Source organism: Diplotaxodon limnothrissa, linkage group LG16 (genome assembly GCF_057381915.1).
Source record: "Diplotaxodon limnothrissa isolate DT_005_m linkage group LG16, D_limnothrissa_male_GT1.1, whole genome shotgun sequence".
In the NCBI taxonomy this organism is placed as follows: Eukaryota; Metazoa; Chordata; class Actinopteri; order Cichliformes; family Cichlidae; genus Diplotaxodon; species Diplotaxodon limnothrissa.
Window position 1 is genome coordinate 24,151,692 of NC_140611.1, and position 23,981 is coordinate 24,175,672.

Here is a 23,981-nt window from a genome sequence, read left to right on the forward strand (position 1 = left end):
AACTCAAACTCAATTTCCTTAATATATGTAATGTAACCATTCTTCTAGCAGAGGTTTTAAATTAGGTGTATAATAAAGCATCTTAATCACTAGTCACTGTCTCGAGCGCGCGCGCACGCGATCCGTTATTTTCCGGGTTGTGCTCGCTCTGCGGTAGAGGCGGCTCTTCCTCTCCTGCAGCTGCCAGCTGACACTAACACTGAGGAGGTGAGGTCAAATTTGACTCTCTCTCTCTCTCTTCCTCTCTCGCTGCCCGTCAGTCTGAGAGAGAGGCTGCTAACAAGCGCAGCATCATCATCTTCATCATGGCGGATCAAGGCGACTGTACAGCTCCTGTCCACCACCCGCAACCACCGCTGACAACCAGCTGGCCAATTACGCGGGAGTCCTACGAGCTGCAGGAAGTCATAGGTTAGTGTCCGGGGATGTACTGAACGCCGTGTAACTATCGTGGAAACCCAGCCCGCGGCGGGTTATCGGAGGTGAATGACGACGAGGGCCTACCGGCTTTTTCATATGCAGCAGCCTCCCGCAACGCTTTGCAATGCGGATGTTACCAGACACAGTCAGGGACTACCGGTTCACAGCTCACGAAGCGGAGTCGGGTAAAAAATCTGGGCCGCTGCACGCGCGTGAAACTGTCACGTTCAATAAGTGGCTCTCCGGCGGGCTCCGATCACCGAGCTTGACTCCAGCTGTGCTGATTTTATGGCACGTGTCCAGTTTATTAGCAGCTGCTTAAATCACAGATGCTGCGGATCTGTGAAGGCCACGTCGTGCCGTCTGTGGTGGCAAATAACTTATTATGTCCACATGACGAGCTAAATATACAGCTACTTAGTATTCATACAGCTAATAATAGCAGTAATGGCGATCATTAAAAACTATGGCAATAGAGGAATTGTTACTTTTAAAACAATAAAGCTTGCCCTAAAAAGTCACTCCGCCGCTGTGTTTTCTAATTATTATTTTGATTGTTTAAAGTTAACACGTGATCGCTTAAGTCCAAAAATTCAAGAAATCCAGTTTATACTCATATTAATTAGAGAAAAAAACTTTAACATTTTTTACATTTATCGATTCAAATGATTAACACAACTTTTCTGTTGTGGACTAATGCGTTATTGATTAATTGAGACACATGACTCAGTTTGTAAGCATAGCTTATATGTAGCTGCAGTGTGAAGCATTGGTGTTATAATATTCCATGTTGTTGTTATCCTGCAGAAAAACCAGCAGGTATCTGCATTAACTTATTGTTAATATATCAGTTAGTGTTTATTTTACAAAGACATTTAAAACTTAAACCTAACTTATTTTATTGCATGAATCACCTAATGCTGAGTTATATCACCTGAGACATAATACTGCTAACCTTAAATGCATAGAAGAAAAGCAGAGGGAAGCCATATGCATATTTTTGGCAGCTGCATGCACTGTGCACATGAGCTGACAAGTCAAATCATGAGTGATAAGAAGTAGCGCCTCCGCTATGTGCAGCTGACAGTGATGAGTAAGTGAGACCGCCCCCCCCCACACACACACACACACACCTCAACTTGTAGACAGTCACAATTTGTGATGTGTTCTCTGGTGTATCTGCTTCTAACAGTTTGTAAGCAATATGTCATGTGTCACAGCATCTTGGTGTGAACAGCTCTGCTACTACACAGCGTGGCCTGATTTGTAATGAGTATTGATAAAAAAAAAAAGAAGAAAAAAATAGAAGTTCTGTTAGTAGCTAAAACAGAAAAGCTGGGAATCTGTGAGCCAGACAAATCCATAAAGCTACAAACTGATGCTGAATTTAGTCTTCCAGCTGTGCGTAATGCAATTCCCACTTGGCTCCTGTTTACTTTGTCATAGCTTCATTGTGGCTCTAATTCTCAGGCAGCGGGGCCACAGCTGTTGTGCAGGCAGCCCTCTGTACCCCCAGACAGGAGCGTGTAGCCATAAAGAGAATTAACCTGGAAAAATGCCAGACCAGCATGGATGAACTATTGGTGAGTACAATAAATACGGGCTGTTTTCTCAACCCAGTGTTTTGTTTTTTTTACACCACACCCGATTCCTGTAGTACTACTTAACTTCTGCTACATATTGTTATGGTTCTCATTTATCTATTAATGCAGTTTGCATAGAAATCTTCTAACTTTCCTGTTGTTTATGCAGCTCGTTGCAGATTATTAAGATAAAGCAAGTGCCCTGAATAAATGAGATGTCCTGTATGTGAAATATCCTGTCATTTGCTTCTACCAATAGAAAGAAATTCAAGCCATGAGTCAGTGCAACCATCCCAATGTTGTCACATACTACACCTCCTTTGTTGTGAAGGATGAACTCTGGTTAGTCATGAAGCTTCTGAGTGGGGGTAAGCTTCACCTGACACGGGTGGCTTAGTGATGCATTCATGCCAATCATGTGATAACATAAGTCTTAAATGCCCTTACACCGGTCTGTGTTTAATCTGATTAAAGAACAGCAGTGTATCAACCTGTGTTAATGCCTAGTTGACAAAAAGCGTTACATCTGAGAAATTTCAAAACTTATTATAAAGCCAGTTTCAGTATAATAATCCATTATAATTAATAAAAAAATTTTTTTATCAGGTCAGTTTAGTTTTGCTTAGACTCCAGTAGTTTTTGCTCAGTTCAGTTTTTATTAGTTCAGGTATAATCATTTGTAATTGGTAAGGTTTAATTAAGTTTTGCTTTATAGTTGGAACACTTGTAGATATTGTCCTCACAATACAAATTTGACCACACTCATGAAGACTAAAATTAACGACATTTGCTCGTCGTTTTTATTTAATTTTGTAACCGTTATATATCTCTGTAAGTAAACTAAGTAAGTAAGTAAACTTTATTTATTAAGCGCTTTTCACAGACAGGCAATCACAATCACAATAAATAATTTCCCCCAGGGATCAATAAAGTATTCTGATTCTGATTCTGATTCTGAATCTCTGGGACAACAATTGTAGACCAGTGTCGGGGTTGTTACTCCCAAAAAAATAAAGCAGCACGTAACTTAATTACTCTCCACAGAAAGTAATAACTCGTTACCGTACTTTCTCATTACTTTGTAAAATTACCTGAAACATAATGTTATATAATTACCATTTAACAATATAAACCTAAGGATCCAATCCTGTACACCAACACAAATCCCTAGGTTTCTTTTAGTGTTTAATTATGAACAAAAATCTGACAACACAACGGAAAGCTGAAAACGTAACAGTGATTCTGCTTTACAAATGTGCACAGGTAGGAAGTGAGCCTGACTGCTCATCACTGCCTTTAATACCTGTTGAAGGTCAGGCTCTGGCTGCTGGGCTGGGTTCTGCATACACTCAGGTTTATCATCGCTCTGGGTTCTTGGCTAGTTTTGTGTTAGCAGACTGTCCGTGCAGTGCTATTAGGAGCCAAAGTTACCAGTACAATGTGGTTGTTTCTTTTCTGTACAGAGCTTGCACTTTACCATTGTACTCTTGCTCTTTTGTACAATAAAAATAAAAGTAATGTCCATATCTTCGCAGTAAACCACTCTGACATTTTCCAGCACACGAACTGAAATCAATGTAATGTGATCGCAGTAACACCCAACAGTGGTAACTAACTAGGAAACCATAGGTTTAAATCACTGAATTAAGTAATTTCAGCTGTAAAGACAATACAATAAGCTGCTCCCTGCAATAAAACAAATCTAAAAATACCAAAATATACAAATACACAAACACTGAAATGTAACATAAATTAATCACTCAACAGATTTTTGTTTCCCATTATTTTCTAAAAATTAACCATGTTTTCTTTTCTTGGCTGGCATCTTTTTAGGATCTATGCTCGATATAATTAAGCACATAAGCAAAGAAGATGATAAAAATCGAGCTTTAGAAGAGCCTATCATTGCCACTATTTTAAACGAAGTTCTGGAGGGTCTGGACTATCTACACAGAAACGGACAAATTCACAGGTATTGGTTTATATCTTTTTCCTCTGTTTAATCAACATTGTTTGATTGAAAATATGATCCGCTATCTAAAAAACCAAGTGGTAATGTTGAAAATGAACACAAATACGTTCATTCATTGGATTGTAGCTCAGCCGTGATCTGTACACTTTCTGGTTATCAAGGTCAATGTGAGTCAGACTTAACCCTCTACGACCCCCATGGTGATGGTTAGGGCGACACGTTAACAGGAGTGGAAGAATCAATGCTGCTCCACATGACTTTGTTGTTTGACTGCATTAATGTTTTGTTGACCTCAGGGATGTGAAAGCTGGGAACATACTACTGGGGGAAGACGGATCTGTTCAGATTGCAGGTTTGTTGAATACTGTGTAACACTCTCTTAAACCTCTTTTTTTGGTTATTTTCACACTAAATGCATGCACTGTATTTGTGGTAAGATGGTGGAATTGATTTCATAGGTTGTAATAATTAACAGAGAGCAATAATGTATGTTTACGTTTTCTTTTTTTTAATTCGAGAATCATAATTCTTTCCTAATTATTGTGTGTCAGCTTAATCAGTTACTCCATTGAAGCTGTCAGCTTTTTAATGCTGTCTGTTATATTTAATTGAAGTGACTGATTATAGCCTTTAATAAAAACAATTACAGGAATTAGAAAAAGCAGTTGACTCTGTAATAAAATAAAAACAAAATATCTGCAGGTTACCAAATAAGCACAGCAGGATAAGCACAAGTGTAACTCGTTGAGTTAGTTTCAGGGTCCTGATGTGAATGCATTATTTTGGCTGATACTGGATTCACACTATGTTGCCTGTTGTTCTTGTTCTTAAACAGACTTGTTGCAAAGCTTACACTCACTAGCCATGTTATTATGTTATTAATTGTTATTAATTGGATTCACCTTGCTAGTACTGGGTTGGATGTACTTTTCCACTCAGTAGCACCTAAATTCTGGAATAGATTCAAAAATAATGCTGACATAATATCACCATACAGTCACTGCAGATTTGTCAATAATAATAATAATAATAATAATGATAATAACATTTTATTTGTAGGCACTTTCCAAGGCACTCAGAGACCGAAATCACAGTATGCGCACAAATTTTGAATCTACCCGCTTTGACCAGCTCATTACATAGGCATGCATGCAGCACTCATTCCAGAGGAGATCAGCTTTTCATACTGTGACGCAGTAAACAAGCTAAAATGAAAATGAACAATTCTGATGTATTTGATGTTCAATATTTACTCTTTACCCTGCAGCAGTCACACAGGGTTTTGACACAGATTTTTAAATGAGCCAATTACCATGTGTTGTTGTTCTAAAATCTTCTCTGTTGTTCTGATGCTTTTCTTTTGTTTTTACAGATTTTGGAGTGAGTGCATTTCTAGCTACAGGGGGTGACATGACTAGAAACAAAGTTCGAAAGACCTTTGTTGGCACACCATGCTGGATGGCACCAGAGGTGATGGAACAGGTGAGTCTGTTTCTGTCGAGGCAAGAGCTGATGAAAACTTTTATGTTATGTACTGGAAAAAAATGCAACTGGTCTGTTTTGGGTTTTTGTATTCTAGTCTTTTATTAACTGTTTTCTGTTTGGTTTCACTATCCTTGGTTTTTGATTATAGGTTTAGGGTTTGATTCCATATTTTTCATCCCTTTACCTTGTGCAATATTTTCTGTTATTTTTGAGCTCTTGATGTTTTGTCCCAGAGTGGATTTTCTTTAAACTTAGCTTTGTTAGTTTGGGTTGGTTGTTATCTTCCCTCAATGTTGTTGTGTTCTGTGCCTTCCTTTATATCTTCAAGTCTGTGTTGCCCTATGTTAGTTCTTTCATGTATCAGCATTTCTTTGTTTTAGCTGGTGTTATGCTTCAGTTCCTGTTTTACTTTTTTAGTTGTCCCTTACGTTTTGTCTTGTTTTACTTCCTCCCCAGTTTCATTGCCTTGATTGTCTACATCTGTGTCTAGTTTGCTCCAGTTGTTGTTCACTTCCCTAAACACCCCATGTGCATCAATAGACAATTGTTTTCTTTTTGTTTTACATATTTATTTATTGGTTATAACAAGTTTTACATAATACGCTGTGATAAAATAAGAGAATAAGAGATAAAATAATGACAAAAGACATAATGATTGAAACAAAAATAAAGAAAATCATAATGGGGGGGTCAGACAGACATATCAAATTAGCACAAATTACATTTGTCAATATAGCTAAAAATCATGGGAGGATGATTATGGAAAAGCTGACTTATTATAAAGAGTGTTCTTGTGTGCTTACACCTGTCCTCATAGCTCACTGGGTTAAGCAGGTGACCCATATGGCAATAGACCAGCGGTCCCCAACCTTTTTTGTGCTACGGACCGGTTTAATGACTGACAATATTTTCACAGACCGGCCATTAAGGTCTTGGATTAATACAACAAAAAAAATGATACAACCAAGACAAAAACTGTGGTATTTTGTAAATAATTGACACGAATTCACAGTGTAATTGTGTAACTTTATTAGCAGCGTCTTCTTGAAACACATCCTCCTGCCCCTTAATGCTCTCTGATCGTTATGGCAATGCGTAAATATTTCTTTCAAAATAAGACACACAAGTACAACACGAGAAAAGACCCAGGGGAACAGACTTATAAACCCTGAAAACCATAAATTTTACACCCGAGCCTCAACTCTTGCGGCCGGTAACAAACGCGGCCCGGTAATGTTCTAGAATTTTGTCCATATGGCCCAAAACATATCCAGTTTGTTTCTTAATACATAAGTTATTTTCTCCAGAGTTAGTATAGATGTCAGTCCATTAAGCCGCTGAGAAAGTCCTCATAGTACAGTATTTTCATGTACTCTTTTGGGTTGTGTTGCGTTGCTTTCTGGGCTTTTTATTTGGTTCTTGTATTTTGCTTTTAGATCTTTTCATCAGACTGCTCACTTTTGATTCATTCAGTCTGCCTTTGTTTCCTCCCTTCAACACTCCACAAACATAAAAGCAGCAGCTAGGCTGCTAACAAGCACTTGCACATCAACCCTGTGCTTGCTTCCCTTCACTGATCATTCATCCATCTTCTTCTGGTTATCCATATTCAGGGTTGCTGGGGGGCTGGAGCCTATTCTAGCTGTAATAGGGTGAGAGGCAGAGTATACTCTTGACAGGTCGCCAGTCTGTCATAGGGGCAACACAGAGAGGCAGACAACCGTTCACTCTCACACTCACACCTACAGCCAATTTAGAATCACCAATTAGCATGTCTTTGGATTGTGGGTGTAGCCAGAAAGAACCCACATAGACACAGGGAAAATGTGCAAAGTTCACACAGAACCCAGGAGCTTCTTGCTGTGAGGTGACAGTACTAACCACTGTACCACCATGCTAGCTCTTCGCTGGCTTCCAGTGAAATTCAGATTCAATTTATTAATCACTTACAAGGCCATACATGGTCAGGGTCGTGCACATATCACAGATCTGCTGAGACCTTGTTTTTTTATTAAGGCCTATTAACTGTTATTTTAAATCCAGCTTTTAAGGTTGGAACACATACACTTTGAAACAGCCTTGCAGGTCAGCTGATTAAGTGGGGGTTTTTTTTCAACTTCTACTGAAAACCTTTTTTTTAGCCTTTATTATGATTATGATATTAGACTGGAAGGTGAGGGAAGATGAGCAGTAAATGGCCTAGGACAGATTCAGACCTAGCCTTCTGCAATAGTCTATTGCAGTGGTCTTTTCTCGTGTTGTACTTGTGTGTCTTATTTTGAAAGCAATATTTACGCGTTGCCATAACGATCAGAGAGCATTAAGGGGCAGGAGGACGTGTTTCAAGAGGACGCTGCTAATAAAGTTACACAATTACACTTTGAATGCGTGTCGATTATTTACAAAATACCACAGTATATGTCTTGGTTGTATCATTTTTTTTTGTTGTTGTATTTATCCAAGACCTTAATGGCCGGTCTGTGAAAATATTGTCGGGCATTGAACCGGTCCATAGCACAAAAAAGGTTGGGGACCGCTGGTCTATTGCCATATGGGTCACCTGCTTAACCCAGTGAGCTATAAGGACAGGTGTAAGCACATAAGAACACTCTTTATAATAAGTCAGCTTTTCCATAATCATCCTCCCATGATTTTTAGCTATATAGACAAATGTAAGAACCTTAGTGTGAATGTGTTGTTTTTTGTACTGTATGTTGGGATATTTACACTTAAATATAAATGTGTGTCTTCATCCAGACTGTTAAAACACATAAAAACTGCTATACAAAAAAGTTATTATTATTATTATTATTATTATGTAAAATGTATTTGCCTGATCTTGTCTCTGCTTAATGCTAGCCCTTTTTGTAATGGAATGCTGTTATTTTTGACATGACAACCAATAGCAGCATTGCCTTAACATGAAGCCTTAAGCATTACTTTGGTATTATACGGTACTGTAATTCTGTGTCTGCAGGTTCGGGGCTATGATTTTAAAGCAGATATATGGAGTTTTGGAATTACAGCGATTGAATTGGCAACAGGCTCTGCCCCCTATCACCGCTACCCTCCCATGAAAGTATGTGTTCATTCAGTGTTATTTAATCAGTCTTGTAACATATACTGGTGCTGGCAAAGAAAAAAGAAAAGGAAACTGGCCATAAACCTTGATAAACCTTCTCCTAAATAAACGTCTTTGAGGTTTTCTTAGTAATGATGAATTTTATGTGGCAGCGTAAAATTCATCATTTCGTCTAAGAGCGTTTCATCTAAGAGATACTCATCTTTATGTTCCACAACATTTCCCACAGTTTCCTGCTCTTAGTTTCTTTTCCTCATCTACAGATTTTGTACTGGTGGTGAAATGTGTTGGCAGTTATGACCACTTCTGTTGTCTTTTCAGGTTTTAATGCTTACCCTTCAGAATGATCCACCCTCTCTAGAGACAGGTGTTGAGGACAAGGAAACTTTAAAAAAATATGGCAAATCATTTAGAAAGCTAATATCTATGTGCCTTCAGAAGGATCCTGTCAAAAGGTTAGCAACATGTTTATGTATCAGGCAAATATATCAATGGAGAGAGCTGATGCAATTATTGGTCAGTGAAATGACCCAATCGTGACTAACATTCAGTAACTGTAATGATGCTTTCTTTTTTCTTTGTTTGTTGTATCTCTAGGCCTACAGCCGCAGAGCTTTTGAAGTGCAAATTCTTCCAAAAGGCCAAGGTATTTGTCTCATCTCACTATCTTTTGTTATTATTGCTGTCCGTTTGGATTTATGCCAGCGACGAGTCAGATATACACGCAGTGAATGCTTTTTTATGCGTTTTTGATGTTTATACTTACTTGGATGAATCAGCAATGACATAAAACATAACCTAGCTACTATTATTTAATATATATGAGAAATAGTAGTATTATTTAAATGTTGTTCTCTTATAATAAGCACTGTGTATTCCTGAATTTTTTTTACTATAATAGTGATTAGTTAAGTAGTTAAATGGTGAATAGCCAAAATCTTTATAACAAAGTTATAAGATTACAAAATCCTTTTTTTCCAAGTAGATTAGCAGTTAGAGAAATAGTCTTTTTAAGGTCATTTTAATTTTGTGAAAAGTACTGCAGCCTCATCTTGCTGTTTCTGCATAGCCAGTAACCAATTTATACCAGGGACTTAATAAATCCATTTATAGTACTGTGCAAAAGTCTCTAGCCACCCCTCCATTTTTTATGTTTTGCTTTCACAGAGCCAGACCTTCGAATACGTTTTAAACTTGAGCGATAGTTCTCCAGCTCTCTGAAGTTCTTTCTTTCTTTAGACATGGCGGGTTTTTTCACTAATCTTTGGTCCAGTTTTTTACCTGACCATTTTCAGATGATTTTCAGATGATTTTCTTTTGTTAAGCCACTTAACACTTAAACACAGTGGAGGCTCTTATCATGCGTTCAGCCAGTGGTGTTGAGGATCTTATCGAAAATGGTTGAACTGTATATGTAGGAAAGTATCGTAAGATTTGTATCCACCATGCCTTGCCATCTGGAAAGTGTCCGTTTGACAAAAGCTTTTTTTTTCAGAACGACAATAGTCCCAAACACACTGCCAAAGCAGTAAAAGCATAACTGAATAGAAAACACACAATGAAACCTTGTCAGTCATGGATCCAAGGAAAAGCTTTAAATGTCCTTCAGCAATGTCCTTCTGTTTTTGCCTTATATACAGTATTTTCTTGCATGTTTGCAAATGTTTCAATAAATCACAGCACTTATTTCTCATTTTCCTTGCAAAATATAAAGAAATAAAAGGTGTGTCAAGACTTTTGCTCAATACTGTACTTCTCACGTGTCGTCCAGCCTTTGGATTTCCATCCGTCTAACTTAGTTATATTTTGACCATTTTTTTCACAGAACAAAGAATATCTGGTGGAGAAGCTTTTGAGTCATGCACCAAAGATTTCTCAGAGAGCGAAGAAGGTATGTTTGGGTAAACATTCTAATAAATAACTCAGCTATTGACTCAACATGAGCGAATTATGGCAGCAAGGAGGAACTGACTGAAGTGTCTGTCTCCAGCAGAGTGCTGCATTTCCAGTCAACACATGCGATGCTCTGCGACTTTCTTCAGCACCTCAAACACTTTACACCCTGTTGTGTAGATTATGTAAAAATATGGGCAACTGCCACGTAACAGTCAGACGGTACAGCTGTGTGTCAGTGGTTTCATGTGAAGCTCTTTGCATGTGTCACGCCGGAGACAAACAGGGTGAAATTAATTGTTGTGGTTAGGTAACAGAAAGGAGCAGATTATTGCTCAGTTCGCTTGCTCTGTTTCCCACTGGTCACAGTTTACTGAGAGGAAGTGCAGCTTTTGGACACAGCTGATATTGACTCCACATAACATTACGCCTGGATGGCCAGGACAGAAGTGGGAACACGGGCCAATTGCCAGAAGGCAGAGTGCAAGTGAGCGTAGAGGTGGAAATTCACTGACATGGTAAAGGAAGGACATCGTAGATAACATGGTCATTTCTGTGTATGACGTCGTATTTACGCACAAACATAGCTTGGCATCAATAGAAAGGGAGATGACTATGGTGGGTGGTATGTGGAAGTCATAACAAAGAATGCTAAATGGATATAAACAAGTGCTGCAGTATATCAGAGTTTGACAGTTAAGTTTATTACAGCCATCACCTTCTAATTTAGGCTGTATTTATGGTCACTGATACACAAATTATGCAAGCTTTGCAATTGGAGCCACATTACTTTGAACTTGCACAGCAATATTTGTGCCAGTGTGAAATGGTATCACTTTCAGAGAGTATAAAATGGGTTCTGTGGAGCCTTTTAATCACAAAGTGGTGATGCACAACAACTGTGTAGTGCAATGAATGCATTTTTTACATGTGTATTCCTCTTAAAAGTACAAAACAGACAGCATGCAGGGTTTACAGGTAGTGTCTGATACACTTGATAGCTTTGCTTTGGGAAATGTGTGGGCTGCAGAGCCAGTGTCCTTGTTGCTTTGTCCCGATTTGACCTGCAGAGTCATCTACATTATAAACTCAGCAACATTACCCAAAGCTTGCAGACACAACAGTATTATAGAAACACTGTCATTGCAGGATGTTGCGACCTTGTGGCCCTGGTTTTGTTAGATCTTATCTCAAGACTCTCAAATCGTCTAGATCGTGTTCTCAGTGCACCTCTCTTTGATCTGTATTTTTCCCTTCTCTTCACGCCTTAGTAACCAGTTGCTCTTTTTCTAATGTTTTTCTCCTATGTGGTATTTTACTGTCAGCAAATGTGGGATTCTTCTCTGATGAAACAAGTCGACCTAAAGCCACACAGCTACTCTTTGACTCTTAAAAGAAACCTGGCTTCTCCATTAACCTGCTCCAGTGAATGAAAAGGAGATGGCAGATTCTGTCACCAGCAAAGTAATTTAAGATGATAATGGAGCTAGAACATTACTCCTTTATCTAACAAATGGAACTAGGATTCAGAAATGACTTGCGGAAATGAGAAATAGGAGAAACTGACTCTTACAGAACATACAAACAGGCATTTGCGAGGGATTTTGCTTTATTTTAAATAGAAATGTTATACAGGATCATAGCCAGCCATTTAAAATGAAGGTGTTTGTGGGTCCAAAAAACAGCAGAGGGCACCCTTACACCCAGTATTGAGTGTCTAAAAGAGAAACTAGCAGGCTTTATATTAGTTCAAAGGCCAGATAAAACTAATGTGTGCTTGAATCATTGATTTGTTGCATAACAAAAAGTAACATGTGATAAGATTGGGATTGATATCAAGTTCAGATGTATGGTCTGGTGCACAAATGATGATGCAGTACTGATTGACTTCTGCTTGAATGCTTTCTGCAGCCTGATTTCTAAAAGAGCAAAACAAAACAAAACACAGCTTTGTACCAGAGTGTGTCGCAGTGTCTGAAAATGCCGTTATGAGCGACCGCCAGCATTTTTAGATTCTGAACATACAATGTTTCTGTTCAATCTTATTTTTAGCCTACATTTTTGGTTCATTTCTCAGTATTCTTCTTTCTGTGAGTGAATGTCAGCTGGGTTTCATGTATGGCTGCCCAGTGCATTGATCTGTGTCTGTTTTGCTCAAGGACCCTGAGCAGAACTGGGGGAGTCTTGGTTCTGTGTCAGGTTTGGAAAATAAACCTGACACCACCACAAGGGTAGTGCTTCTTTAACTTTGACCCCATCTAGAGCTGGGGAATTTTTATGACTCTGCTGCCAGTGGCTTACAGTTTTGTGTGCTCCCTTCTGTAACACTGTGGTGCCCTTGTGTCTCATCTCGCATGTTGCTTCTCTTACATGCTTTAACTGTAGAAATGCAACAAATTATAGGCTTTATGTATTTAGGCTTTGATTTGCCATACTTACTGTTTTTGTCTTGTTATACTTGATACATTTTCAGTTGTATAACTACTTAACTATAACTACTATAACTACCATAGTTAAGTCATTTATTTTTTCTCTTGTATTTATTGTGCTATGCCAAATTATACCTACTGAAATGGTATAAGCAACTGGTGAAAAGTTCTTTCTTTCTAGTTCAGTGTAGGTTTAGTCAATATATATATTTAGTTTTTAGTCACATTTATCAGATGGTATAATACAGCACGTGTATGAAGGCTGCTGACTCACAGTCATGACAAGCCGGTCTCCAGAAACATATGCAACAGTGCTTCCTTGTGTTTATGTTGACAAATGTAAGACTAAAAATAAAGATATTTTCTGTAAATTTTAATTTAGTTTTGTAAGTACACTAAATTGTTTAAGTTTGTTTTTATTTTTTATCTCAGTTAACTAAATGGGTTTTGCATCTATTTGGAAACATGAGTTTATTTGTGACTATAGATGTTATATACTAGTCAAAAAAAGAAATTCAAGATTATGTTTGAACTACATTACCATATGCATAAACAAGACATTTAGTATGAGTTTTTGGGCCTCCTCTGGGCGTGATGGAAGCATTCACTTGTCTGCACATGGTCTGTACAAGTGTCTGGCTCTGTTGTTGAAGAATTGCTCTCCAGTCCTGGATGAGTGCATACTGCAGCTGTGCAGTGGTCATTGATTGTGGCTGCCTCTGATGAACATGCCCACCCAGCAAGTTCCAGGCATTTTTAGTAGGAGACATATCAGGAATAAATGCTGGCCAAGGAAGTAGCTGGATGTGCTCCTGATCCAGAAAAGCTCGAGCTACTCTGGCAGTGTGGGGGGTAGGCACTGTCTTGCTGAAACAACTGCAGGGTGGGGTGCTGCTGCAAGAATGGCACAAGTACAAGTTGGAGGACCGCATTTTGGTACCTCTGTTCAGTTCTGCCAAGAACAGTCGCATCAGAGACAATGCTCTCGTGGACACCGTGGAAGTGTGCAGCAGCTCAGACACACATGCCAGTATCCAACTTGCCAATAGCCCAGACTCGGTCAGATTCAGTCAGTCGTGGCATGAAGACACTGATAACAATGTTGCACATACACTGTTTTGTGTGCTTTAAGACCACTGGCTTGAAAATGCTGTAAACTGAAGCAATTCTGCTGTGTGCAAGTTGATTTGTCTTCCATAAACAATTTAAAAATCATGCAGTTGACTAAAACCAATCGGGCAGCATATGTTTGGGTTTCAAAATGACGATGTAATGCAAAGATTGAAAACTTTTTCGCAGCAGTTGTATTTCTTTTTTTTGACTAGTATCTTTTCTAATATCTAAATCACAGGAAAAAAGGATGTTTGATTTTGTGAAGTTTGTCCTAACAAGAAAAACTTCTAAACTTTAAACTCCTTTTTTGGTTACATAATAAAGATCTTTTCAGAACCAAGCAGTACCTTTGCCACTGCAGTACCAAACATACTTAACAGACTAAATGACTTGAATGTGGCTTTGTACGTTCACCTTTCATGTCCCAAATGCGCAGCCACGTTATGTAAATCACTGAGGTCAGTGCTCTTATTTAAAGGTCTGTAAAAGCTAATGGACTCATGGGTAAAGCACAATGTACAGACACATGAAGTCAAAGGAGCACAAATAATTTAATTAACATCGTGTGCTGGATGTCGTAATGCTGCAGGTCAGGAGAGTCCCCGGCTCCAGTGGCCACTTGCACAAAACAGAGAATGGAGACTGGGAGTGGAGTGACGACGAAATGGACGAGCGCAGCGAGGAAGGCAGAGCAGCGGTAAATCAGGGCAGGGTAGGTGAGACTCCACAGAGGGAGACATTAATCAATGTGTTTACTCTTTTATGATCATCATCAGTAAAAATCATCATCAAAAGAGCCAAGATATTTTCTCGTTTCAGTCTGAAACTGTAACAGAACTATAACTTCTGCACATAAATTCCGAATATGAGTTATTACGGTGTTGCATGTCATGTCCAACCCGCAGATCAAACCATTATGCAACTTTCCCTTCTGTCTTAGACACTGTGCATTCCGCCCCTTCCTGATTGGTTAGTTTTTTTGGATAGCAGATGGCTTATCTCTGAGAGAGCCTGTCATGAGGTCGCTGTAATGAGCTGGAAGATAGCTGTAAGGATTTGAGGCAGGAGGAACTAGACAACTATGATCAAAGAGCCCTTTGATAAAGACTCCCAGCTTTGATGTATGATGCAATAAATAATACTCTACCGGCAGTAATGATTTACGAAAAGGGTTGTTTTTAAGGTATATATATATATTCTTCTTTTCAACACGGATGTGCTTTGGTTTGTTTTTTGCAAACTTCGGGCTGCTTTTCAGTGTAAAAAGAAAGGTGTAGGCATATGTGGATGGATTGATATATACACATACAGTCTGTGAGCAGTGTATGGCTTATATAAATTTTTTGCTCTTTGACAAACTAAAACAGAACATATAAGATGATTATTACCGTGTGTCTGACAGTAAATATATGAAAATGTTTTTTTTCCCCCCTCCAGTCACGAAGGGTCAAAGATGACGCCAAAGATGTAAGTTAGATATTCCTCTCCTACACCAATTTGAACTTGCAAAATATCTTAGAATATCTAAAAAGGGTCATAGACAAACCGGCCATATCCTTCTGCTGCTTTACAATTCGATAAGTTGCCAAAGGGGTATTTTTATTTTTAAATTCACTTGACTGTCCTACTTGAGCTGCTGCTTGTGTAAGAATCATGAACTCACTTAATTAATGTTTATTTCTCTGCTCGCATTTTTATGCAGTTTCATTAAAAAATGCCACGAATTTGATTTAACCTGTCCCATGAAGAGAACAAAATGCTCCTCATTGATTGGTTTGAATTGACTTTCCTCTGTTGTCTTTATACGATGAGCTCTGATTTGATATTTACCAAGGATGTAATAGCATTTGCACAATTATGCCTCACATTTTGTTCCTCCTAGAATGAGGAGGATGCCAACAATGTCCCTATTGAAGGCTTGTCTATTCAGCATCCCCAGGTGAGGGATTCGGCAGCAGCACCAATTTGGCATGATTCAATGACCTTGATTCCACTGTGATTGTGTGTGTTTGTGTTCATTTCTGCGCGTGCACACTTAGAGCGTGTCTGTCTGTGGACGTGTCAGTGGGCGTATATTTATGTGTGTGTGTGTGTGTGTGTGTGTGTGTGTGTGTGTGTGTGTGTGCTTGCGTACATGGAGACGGTCGGTCTCCTGGAGGGATGCTCTCAGCAGTAATAACTCAGAGTAAATGGTTGTCTGCCTGACAGTGCTAGCTCAGTGACTGGGTGTATCTCATCTGAAAACTCACTGCCATTGTATCCCATTTTCTTTGGCTTTTGTCAGTCTGAAAATGAGCCAAAGCAGTTTGAGGTGTAGTCTTGTGTCCCAGTCAGGAATTAACTCTGACAGCTTCTTAGCAGTCATTTCCTTTCCATAATATCTCATCCTTGCCATATAAAAAGCCCATTCGTAATACGGTTTTGATGACAGTGATAGACCCTTACACAGTAAACCTTCATGTCTTGTTCCTTTTCTTCTCCCTTAAGACTTTCCCTGCTGCTGCAATGAATTTAAGACATTTTCCAGTAAAAAAAAAAAAAAAAAAGAAATCACATAGTGTGTGCACACATTTCTTGTTTATGTTCAGCTTGAAGTTTGCAGAATTTCATGCTCTCTCGTGCATGCTTTATGTGACTCTCACTCCTCTTTTTCACAGTGAATGCTTTTGCCAGTCTGATGTTTAATCTGCTTCATCACCAGATATTTTCTCATGCAGGTTGAACCGTATGAGAATACACCCTTCATTCAAGGTGCTGTGAACATGGTACTACGGCTAAGGTGAGACTGAGAGACACACATACACACATGAAAAAATCGTCAGTGAGATCTATTTTTCTAAAAGCAGTAAAAGCAAAGAAATGTGCAAGTTTGTTATCTCTGAGTTTAAACAATGCAGGCTTCTAATAGACCTAATAATCTTTGGCTGCCACAGAAGGGATTTGGCATCACCGCTGATCCCCTTATCTCATGTTGTCTTACCGCTGTAGTCAGAGGGAGGGGTGTTACACATCATTGCCTCTCGCGGTGCTCCACAATCTGCTTTCCTCCTTCCTCCCTGCGCTTATAGCACCTCACTCTTTTTGCTGCATTATTCAAGACATTGCTGTTTATGGAAATATTCCCGTGACTTAGGGCAGGCTTGCGATTTGGTCACATAATTTTGGCAGCAGGTGGGAGTTCAATTACCTGTGTGGTGTACGGAAATGCATTGTTTATATCTTGGTCTGTATTACTCAGAATGAAACAAACAGAGAAAAGAAGTAGAGAGAATGGATGCTGAATCGGACGGACCAATATGCATTTTTGGACAGCTGAAAGTCTCCCTCTAGCTCCCCGATGAGCCCGGTGCTGAGCACGCTCTTGCTTGAATAGACACCTGAAGGTCTCTCCCCAGGTGTCAATTTTATTCTGTGCTTACCAAGAAAACAATATCTTGCATGCAACAGGTGACGGCTACCTGTTCATTGGTGAAAATTGACTATTCTAACCTGGTGGTGAAAACGTGCAGAGATTTGATGGTTTTGGCTTTTTCTGCTCTTCCATTTCACAGCTTTAAACATGAATTTAGCTTTAAATCAACTTTAAGGAAGTTACATGTGTTTTTAGTAGTACGCCATTTTTCCTCAGCCAGCAAATGACATTGTGTCCACAGAGAAGAGCATTCACTGCGCTTGGTATCATTGTCTTTTTAGGTGAATTTGTGTAGTAGAGATATAGATGTGATACCTAAAATGTAAATCCACATGTTTGATATCATTTGTCAGAAAAAGGTACTGAAAAGCTCCCTCTTCTTTCAGTTACTCATATATTATAATATTTCTGTGTCTTTATCTACATTTAAGGTTTAAAATGCTGTGTTTTGATCATTTCTGATGTTTCAGACAGCAGATGTAACAGTGGAATACCAGAATTTGTCATTTCTAGATATTTAATGTCCTACTGAACATGCATTTTCTGATTTCAATTGCAAGCAATTTGGTGCTGGCTGAGAAAATGTTTCTTTAGGAGTTATTTGACTTTTTCATTGTTAAGAAGCTTTTGGCTGGTATGTTTTAAAGTGAATCAGTGGGGCTTTATAGGATGAAAGACTGCATATTTTGGGATTTTCTTTGGCTGTGCTCCTGAGTTGTGGGGGCAGAAAGATATATTTCTGGCTTTCGCAAATAGGAAGAGGCTGCATAAGAAGCAGTGGATTTAAGAGGGCCGATTAAATAAAGGCTTTAGCTGGAATTTGTCACAATATTTAATGTTTGTTTTTTTACTATGTTTTTAAAAGTTGAATTTAAAACCTGAACTGAATTATTACTGAGGTTTCACTAGCAATGAACAACTCAGATTTACTAATGAATTGAGTAGTTCCAACTCTGACTAAAAATCAGTAAAACTAATTATGAATAAAGGTTCTTGACCTGACGTTAATGTCATTTATGAGCTGCCACTGTGTAGCAAATGCATCTTTTAAAAATTGTTGTCTATAATGAGTAATTAGACAATTTCATCTTTGTTCTTTTTGTCATTTTGGGAGCCTAAATCATATTGAATGTTGTTACTTGTGCATTATTTTACGAAGTCTTTGAGAAGCTACATAAAAAAACCCTCATCAATTAGGAGAAGTTTAAAGGTTTTCAGATGGTGAATACATCAAAGTAATTGCATTGCAAAGACAAAAATAAACAATTAATTGGTCTCCCTTCTCAGCTAATTAGCATGAGTTCATGGTAATAGGATCCCCTCAGTAGCAGAGGTGTAGGAACAGAAGCGCTGTGATTGGTTCACTCTTTCTGGGTTTTCTTTTTTCTTTTTTTGCAGTGTCATTGAGAACTCCTGAGAATAGCAATGTCAGCAGTTTAAAGGGGAAATGCTTTTGGTGCAATGTCACTGGAGCTTAAAAAGCCAAAATAGAACAGATGCAAATTGATTTAGCCAAGAGGTGACATTTCCTTGTTTTCTTAAGACTCTTGTTTATAAAAGGTAGCTAGAAGTTGACAAATGTCACCTTAGCTTCTGAAATATCATCTTGATATTAAATTTCAGAGAAACATAAATGTAGTGTGTGTGCTTCTGTCAGACTAAGCCTGGAGATATGGGTTTATTGCTTGCGAGCTTCTTGACAGTTGTTTGTGAAGCAAATAAACCTTTCTGTCTCGCTAACATTTGGAAGATTTATCCACCTCACCATCTGCACAGGCAAGCTGCTAGTAGTGGAAGTCGCTGGCACATTAATAAGGCCATGATTTCTCACCAGTTCTGGTTAATTATATGTTTTTGTGTTTTAGATGTTGTTGAGACAAAATATGAAGCGGTTACTCTGGATTCACATTTTTACTTTTCTTTTTACTTATAAATGACAGACTCATTAATAACAAAATGAGCTGTTAATAGCCAAGTTCACAATTAATTTCCTGAAGAGTTTGTCATAAGAAACTTTGCAATTTGGTATAAAGAAAAATTTCCTTGATAGACTGACTACTATTTATAGTTAATTAAAGTCTTTCTCCTGCCATCACCAGCCAATAAAAACATCTTTTAATCAAAATTACACATTTTAACCCTTTTTTGACATGAAAGAAATCCTTTCATTCCTCAAAATTGATTTTATTAGGCAGTAGAGCAGGATTTTATTAGTTCCTGCTTTACTGCAGCATTTCTCTGTACTTGTCAACGCAGGAAACATTATTTTTACTGCAAGTGCCCTGTGTTTGTCAGGGTGAAACAGATGCAGGATTTATGGTACTGCATTTATGTCCATTTGTGAAGGTGTTTTCCTGCATAAAGGTTTATGCAGCCTATGCAAATGAACTTGTTTTCAGTCCTTCAAAAAACCAACAGCACGTAGCTTGATGTGGATGACAGTGTGCACAGGTCGAATGTTGATTTGTTGGAAATTGGGCTACAACAGTTGAGTTCACCGGGAATAGGAGAACTGCAAAAAAAATATCTTTCCTTTCCCAAAGGGTCGCTGCAGCTCATAGATTTGTATATGTGATTTGGCACAGTTGCAAGGCTGTGTTTGTGTCTCAAACCCGTGGAGTCAAATTTGTCTCAATAGGTTCACAAATGTGTATGATAAGATCCACAAGCATAAACTAAGATTTACAAATGTGTACAAGTGTCTGTGGATAATTTTGAGTACTTACAAATGCATGCTTCAGTCCACACATGTACACAGTAAATAGAAGACATGTAGATATATTTTTAAAAATACATCAAAAATTAAATAAATAATCATAATTTACACAAAGCCTCTTAAATTCAGTTTCTCAAATCTGATCATTTTCACTCTTCTACAAGTATCTAAAAATATTTGTGATATTTCACTTACAGATGGTTAAATATGCACGTATCACCTGACAGTCGCATATCATCAAGTGCACGTGTCGCTTCTAATGCTGATAACTTGACATAGAATCACAAATTCACAAAAAGATACATGAAGCTATATTTAATTGCAAGTGGAAAACTGGGACACCTGAGCATCCTTTGTGTTTCTGTGTTCTGATATTTTTTTCTAAATGCACTGAATAGCTCATGGATTGCATGCAGATTTGTAACCCTTTTGAGATTAATTTAACTTAAACAAATGTTTCATGTGCAAGGCAGTGCACCATTGACCTAATAACTTCAGCATGAAGAGCACAGAAAGCGTCTGTAATGGAAACTAGAATTGTTTCTAACACTAGTTTTGCTTCAGCTCTTTGCAAGAACTTTGTTTTTTTTTTTCCATGAATAGCTAAAGGACCAACAACAGCACAAACAAGAGTAGCCTGCAGAGCCGTTATTTGTGACATTGCCCCTGGTTATAGCTAACACCTACAATATGTAGATGATGGTCTGCATAACTATACATACAGGCAAATATGGACACAAATGCATTGGATTGGAGCTAAGACAAGGAAATAGCATAGAGAAACCAGTCAATGTTCAACATAAATGCTCCTGGTTTGAAATAGAGCCAAGGATGGAACAAAACAGTGTCAGAGCTGGAACATTAAAGGCATACTCTGTGTATTTTAGGGGTCATAGCTTCAACTTGACTAATCTAACACACATTATGAAATCATAATTTACTAATGATAGATAAATCTGGTTACCAATTTCACAAGTTAGCCACATCTTGTTTAGTCAAGAAAATTGGTTTGTTGGGTTTGTTACATATGGAACCGCAGTTCTGTGAATCAGTGTTTCTAAAGCGTTCACTCGTTTTCATTGAAAAGTCTTTAACTATTAGAAGCCATATTCTCCACAATTGTAATTTGTGGGTTTTTTTTTTTGGAAAATACAATAAGTTGAACTATTCAGCTGGCGTGTGCTGACATAAAGACTAGCTTACTGTAGTTCAGAGGTATCAAATTCGTTTTGCAGTGTGCCTCAATTTGATGTCAAGTTGGTTGGACCAGTAAAACTATTGAGAAACCTCTTAATTGTTAATTGCCTTATGTCTCAGTTTTTACACCTTAGCAGTTAAAAGGCTTACAGGGTATTGCTGTTACCCTACTCTGAGCGTGGACAGGCTTACACATTAAGAATTATTATTTCAAGGAAGTACTGGCAGCTTGTTGTGTAATTTAAAAATTAAAAATAAAAAATACAGTTTGAACTGTAGCTCAAACAACAGCTAAAACCTTTATAGTGATTTGTAAAAAAAAACCAAAAACCAAAATAATATTTTTTTCTGTTATTTTAATGGAATACTAACAATAAAAGTATATTTAGTTTTTATTTTGTTTAATCTATTACTTACTGTGGTGTCTTTGGCGACGTTTACTGTTGAAAATACAGTTTTTTTAGTCCATAAATTTGGAAGAAAAATTAGTTTTTTTTCCAAAGCCATACAGTGGGCTTGATGTTTGACACCCCTGTTGTAGCTTAATAAATATTAAAAGATTAGATGATTTTTAAAGGACAATTTACAAATTCAGATAATCATTTCAATGAATTTAACTGAACTACTTCCTCGTTTGTCCTCTTTCTTCTTCTATTAATATGCAATCTTTCCTCAAAGAGTCAGTTTCCTACAAAATTTAGTTTATCTGTTCTGTAAAAATGATTTACTTTCAGCATAGTGGGACTTTTGTTTGTTGGCCATGGCTTCATGGCGTGCGTTACATTTGCATTTTCTTATCTAAAAATTCCAGCTGGCTTCATTATCAGAAATCTCAGTGACAGCCGACAATGCTGCAGTGCACTGGTGAAACCTGAAGACATTTTTAATGGATTGCACCGGAGATTTCTCTGCCTGTCTCCATTATGTAAAATAAAATGTTCATTAAAACAATATGATCTACTTATTAGTGGATAAGCAGTCCGTGCATGTTATGATTGTACCTCAGGTATGTTGTTTTTTTTTGGGAAGAAATGGGTACTCTCACTTGTTCTTTTTGTTTTTTTACAGTCACGTGTGTAACTTAGCTCACAGTGTTGTCACATAAAAGTGTTGTTGATGAAATGCAAACTTTACTGTGTGAATCTTCAGAGGGGTATCTCCATCCTCAGTCTGCTATACAGGGATAATCCCGAATGATCCAGGTGGAGTCAGTAGACAGAACATTTTCTAAACACTCTCCGCGGGCTTTCTACAGAGGAAGCAGATTTAAGTCCGATTTTTTTGGGCATGTTTATAATCATCTGAAATACACGTTCCCTCATCAGCCTTGGCAATGTACACTCTCAGCTTCCACCCTGGGAAAAGAGATGCTTACATCCATCTGCTCCACCAGAATTTTTTTTCTTTTTCAACAGCAAAATGTTTTTAAAAAAGTTAATCTGACTCACAGTTAAGTGCTAGTAAATCCTGACTCTCCCCATTTCTTATGCTCTTGCCACAAACAAACTCATTATGGATATGTCTTGACCTGTTTGTGTGTGTGTGTTGACTTATGGCTCTGATCTAATCTAAAATCGGGGTTGTGGACTAGCTGGCTGAGTTATTAAACCAGACTACATACCATATTAATCTTCCCCTACATGCAGTTGTTTTGAGAGGTAGTGCTGTCAGGCCGTGCCTTTATCAGAAGAGAGCCGCTCCCATGTCACAAATGCATTTTAAAGACAGATTTCTAATGCATGGGATGCAAATGAATGCAAGCTGATGCTGCAAGAGGCTGAAAGGCACATTTTATCAATGCAGTCAAACTAGCTGGATGTTTGTTTACATTTTACTACAGTCTACAGTTGAGGCTATACTTCCTCAAAATTATAGTTGTATTTTAGAACTGTATTCTCTAATATAATATATGTATTTACATTTACAATAATCACAGACATATGTTAAACTGTGATCATGCATAAATTAGGAAATACAAAGGTTTTCTGCAAATTTCAAAGTTTCAAAGTTCTAAGGTTTTACATATCAGGATATAATAGTCATTAAGTAAATAGTCTTAAAATTGAGTAAATACAACCTCAGATGAACAACAACACATGACAGATTACACTAAGACAAATTACAGAAGCAGTTTGCAAAAAACTAAATGCATCCTATGATTCAGTTGCTTTAGCAGCAACAACTTCAGTTTCTAATACTGTTGATGAGGAATTTTATCCCACTACCCTTTACAAACATTGAGGTTTGCTGGCATTTGTTTACGTACAGCTCTCTCAACAGTCAACTACAGCAGCGGTCCCCAACCCCCGGGCCCGGTACTGGGCCGCGAGAGTTGAGACTTGGGTGTGAAATGTATGGTTTTCAGGGCTTTTAGCGGTTTTTAGCGTTATTTTGTTATCGTTTTTTTCATTAACTTGGTTTTCCTGGGTCTTTTCACGTGTGTTACGAATAAATCTTCTTTTTTTCGGTACCGGTACTAGTTTTATTTTGTTGTATTTTTCTGCGACACCTTAAAGGCCGGTCTGTGAAAATATTGTCGGCGCAAAAAAGGTTGGGGACCGCTGAACTACAGTATTTCAGTTGAGCTGAGGTTTGGGCTTTGACTGGATCATGGAAACACCTTCGTCCTGTTCTTTTTAAGCTGCTCTGTTGTAGATTTTCTGCTGTGCTTGGAATCTG

At 38.0% G+C, this 23,981-nt stretch overlaps 1 protein-coding gene across 1 annotated transcript in view; it reads left to right on the forward strand.

Annotated features, from left to right (window-relative positions):
* The first annotated feature begins 305 nt into the window (after positions 1-305).
* Positions 306-23,981, forward strand: part of stk39 (serine threonine kinase 39) — a 31,070-nt gene continuing 7,394 nt past the window's right edge. The window contains exons 1-14 of the mRNA XM_085373975.1: positions 306-411; positions 1,891-2,003; positions 2,263-2,371; positions 3,837-3,975; positions 4,272-4,327; positions 5,348-5,457; positions 8,438-8,539; positions 8,864-8,997; positions 9,140-9,188; positions 10,368-10,433; positions 14,567-14,689; positions 15,415-15,444; positions 15,860-15,916; positions 16,695-16,756. Of these exons, the coding sequence (XP_085230101.1) occupies positions 306-411; positions 1,891-2,003; positions 2,263-2,371; positions 3,837-3,975; positions 4,272-4,327; positions 5,348-5,457; positions 8,438-8,539; positions 8,864-8,997; positions 9,140-9,188; positions 10,368-10,433; positions 14,567-14,689; positions 15,415-15,444; positions 15,860-15,916; positions 16,695-16,756 (1,256 nt within the window). The remainder of the gene's footprint in view (positions 412-1,890; positions 2,004-2,262; positions 2,372-3,836; positions 3,976-4,271; positions 4,328-5,347; positions 5,458-8,437; positions 8,540-8,863; positions 8,998-9,139; positions 9,189-10,367; positions 10,434-14,566; positions 14,690-15,414; positions 15,445-15,859; positions 15,917-16,694; positions 16,757-23,981) is intronic.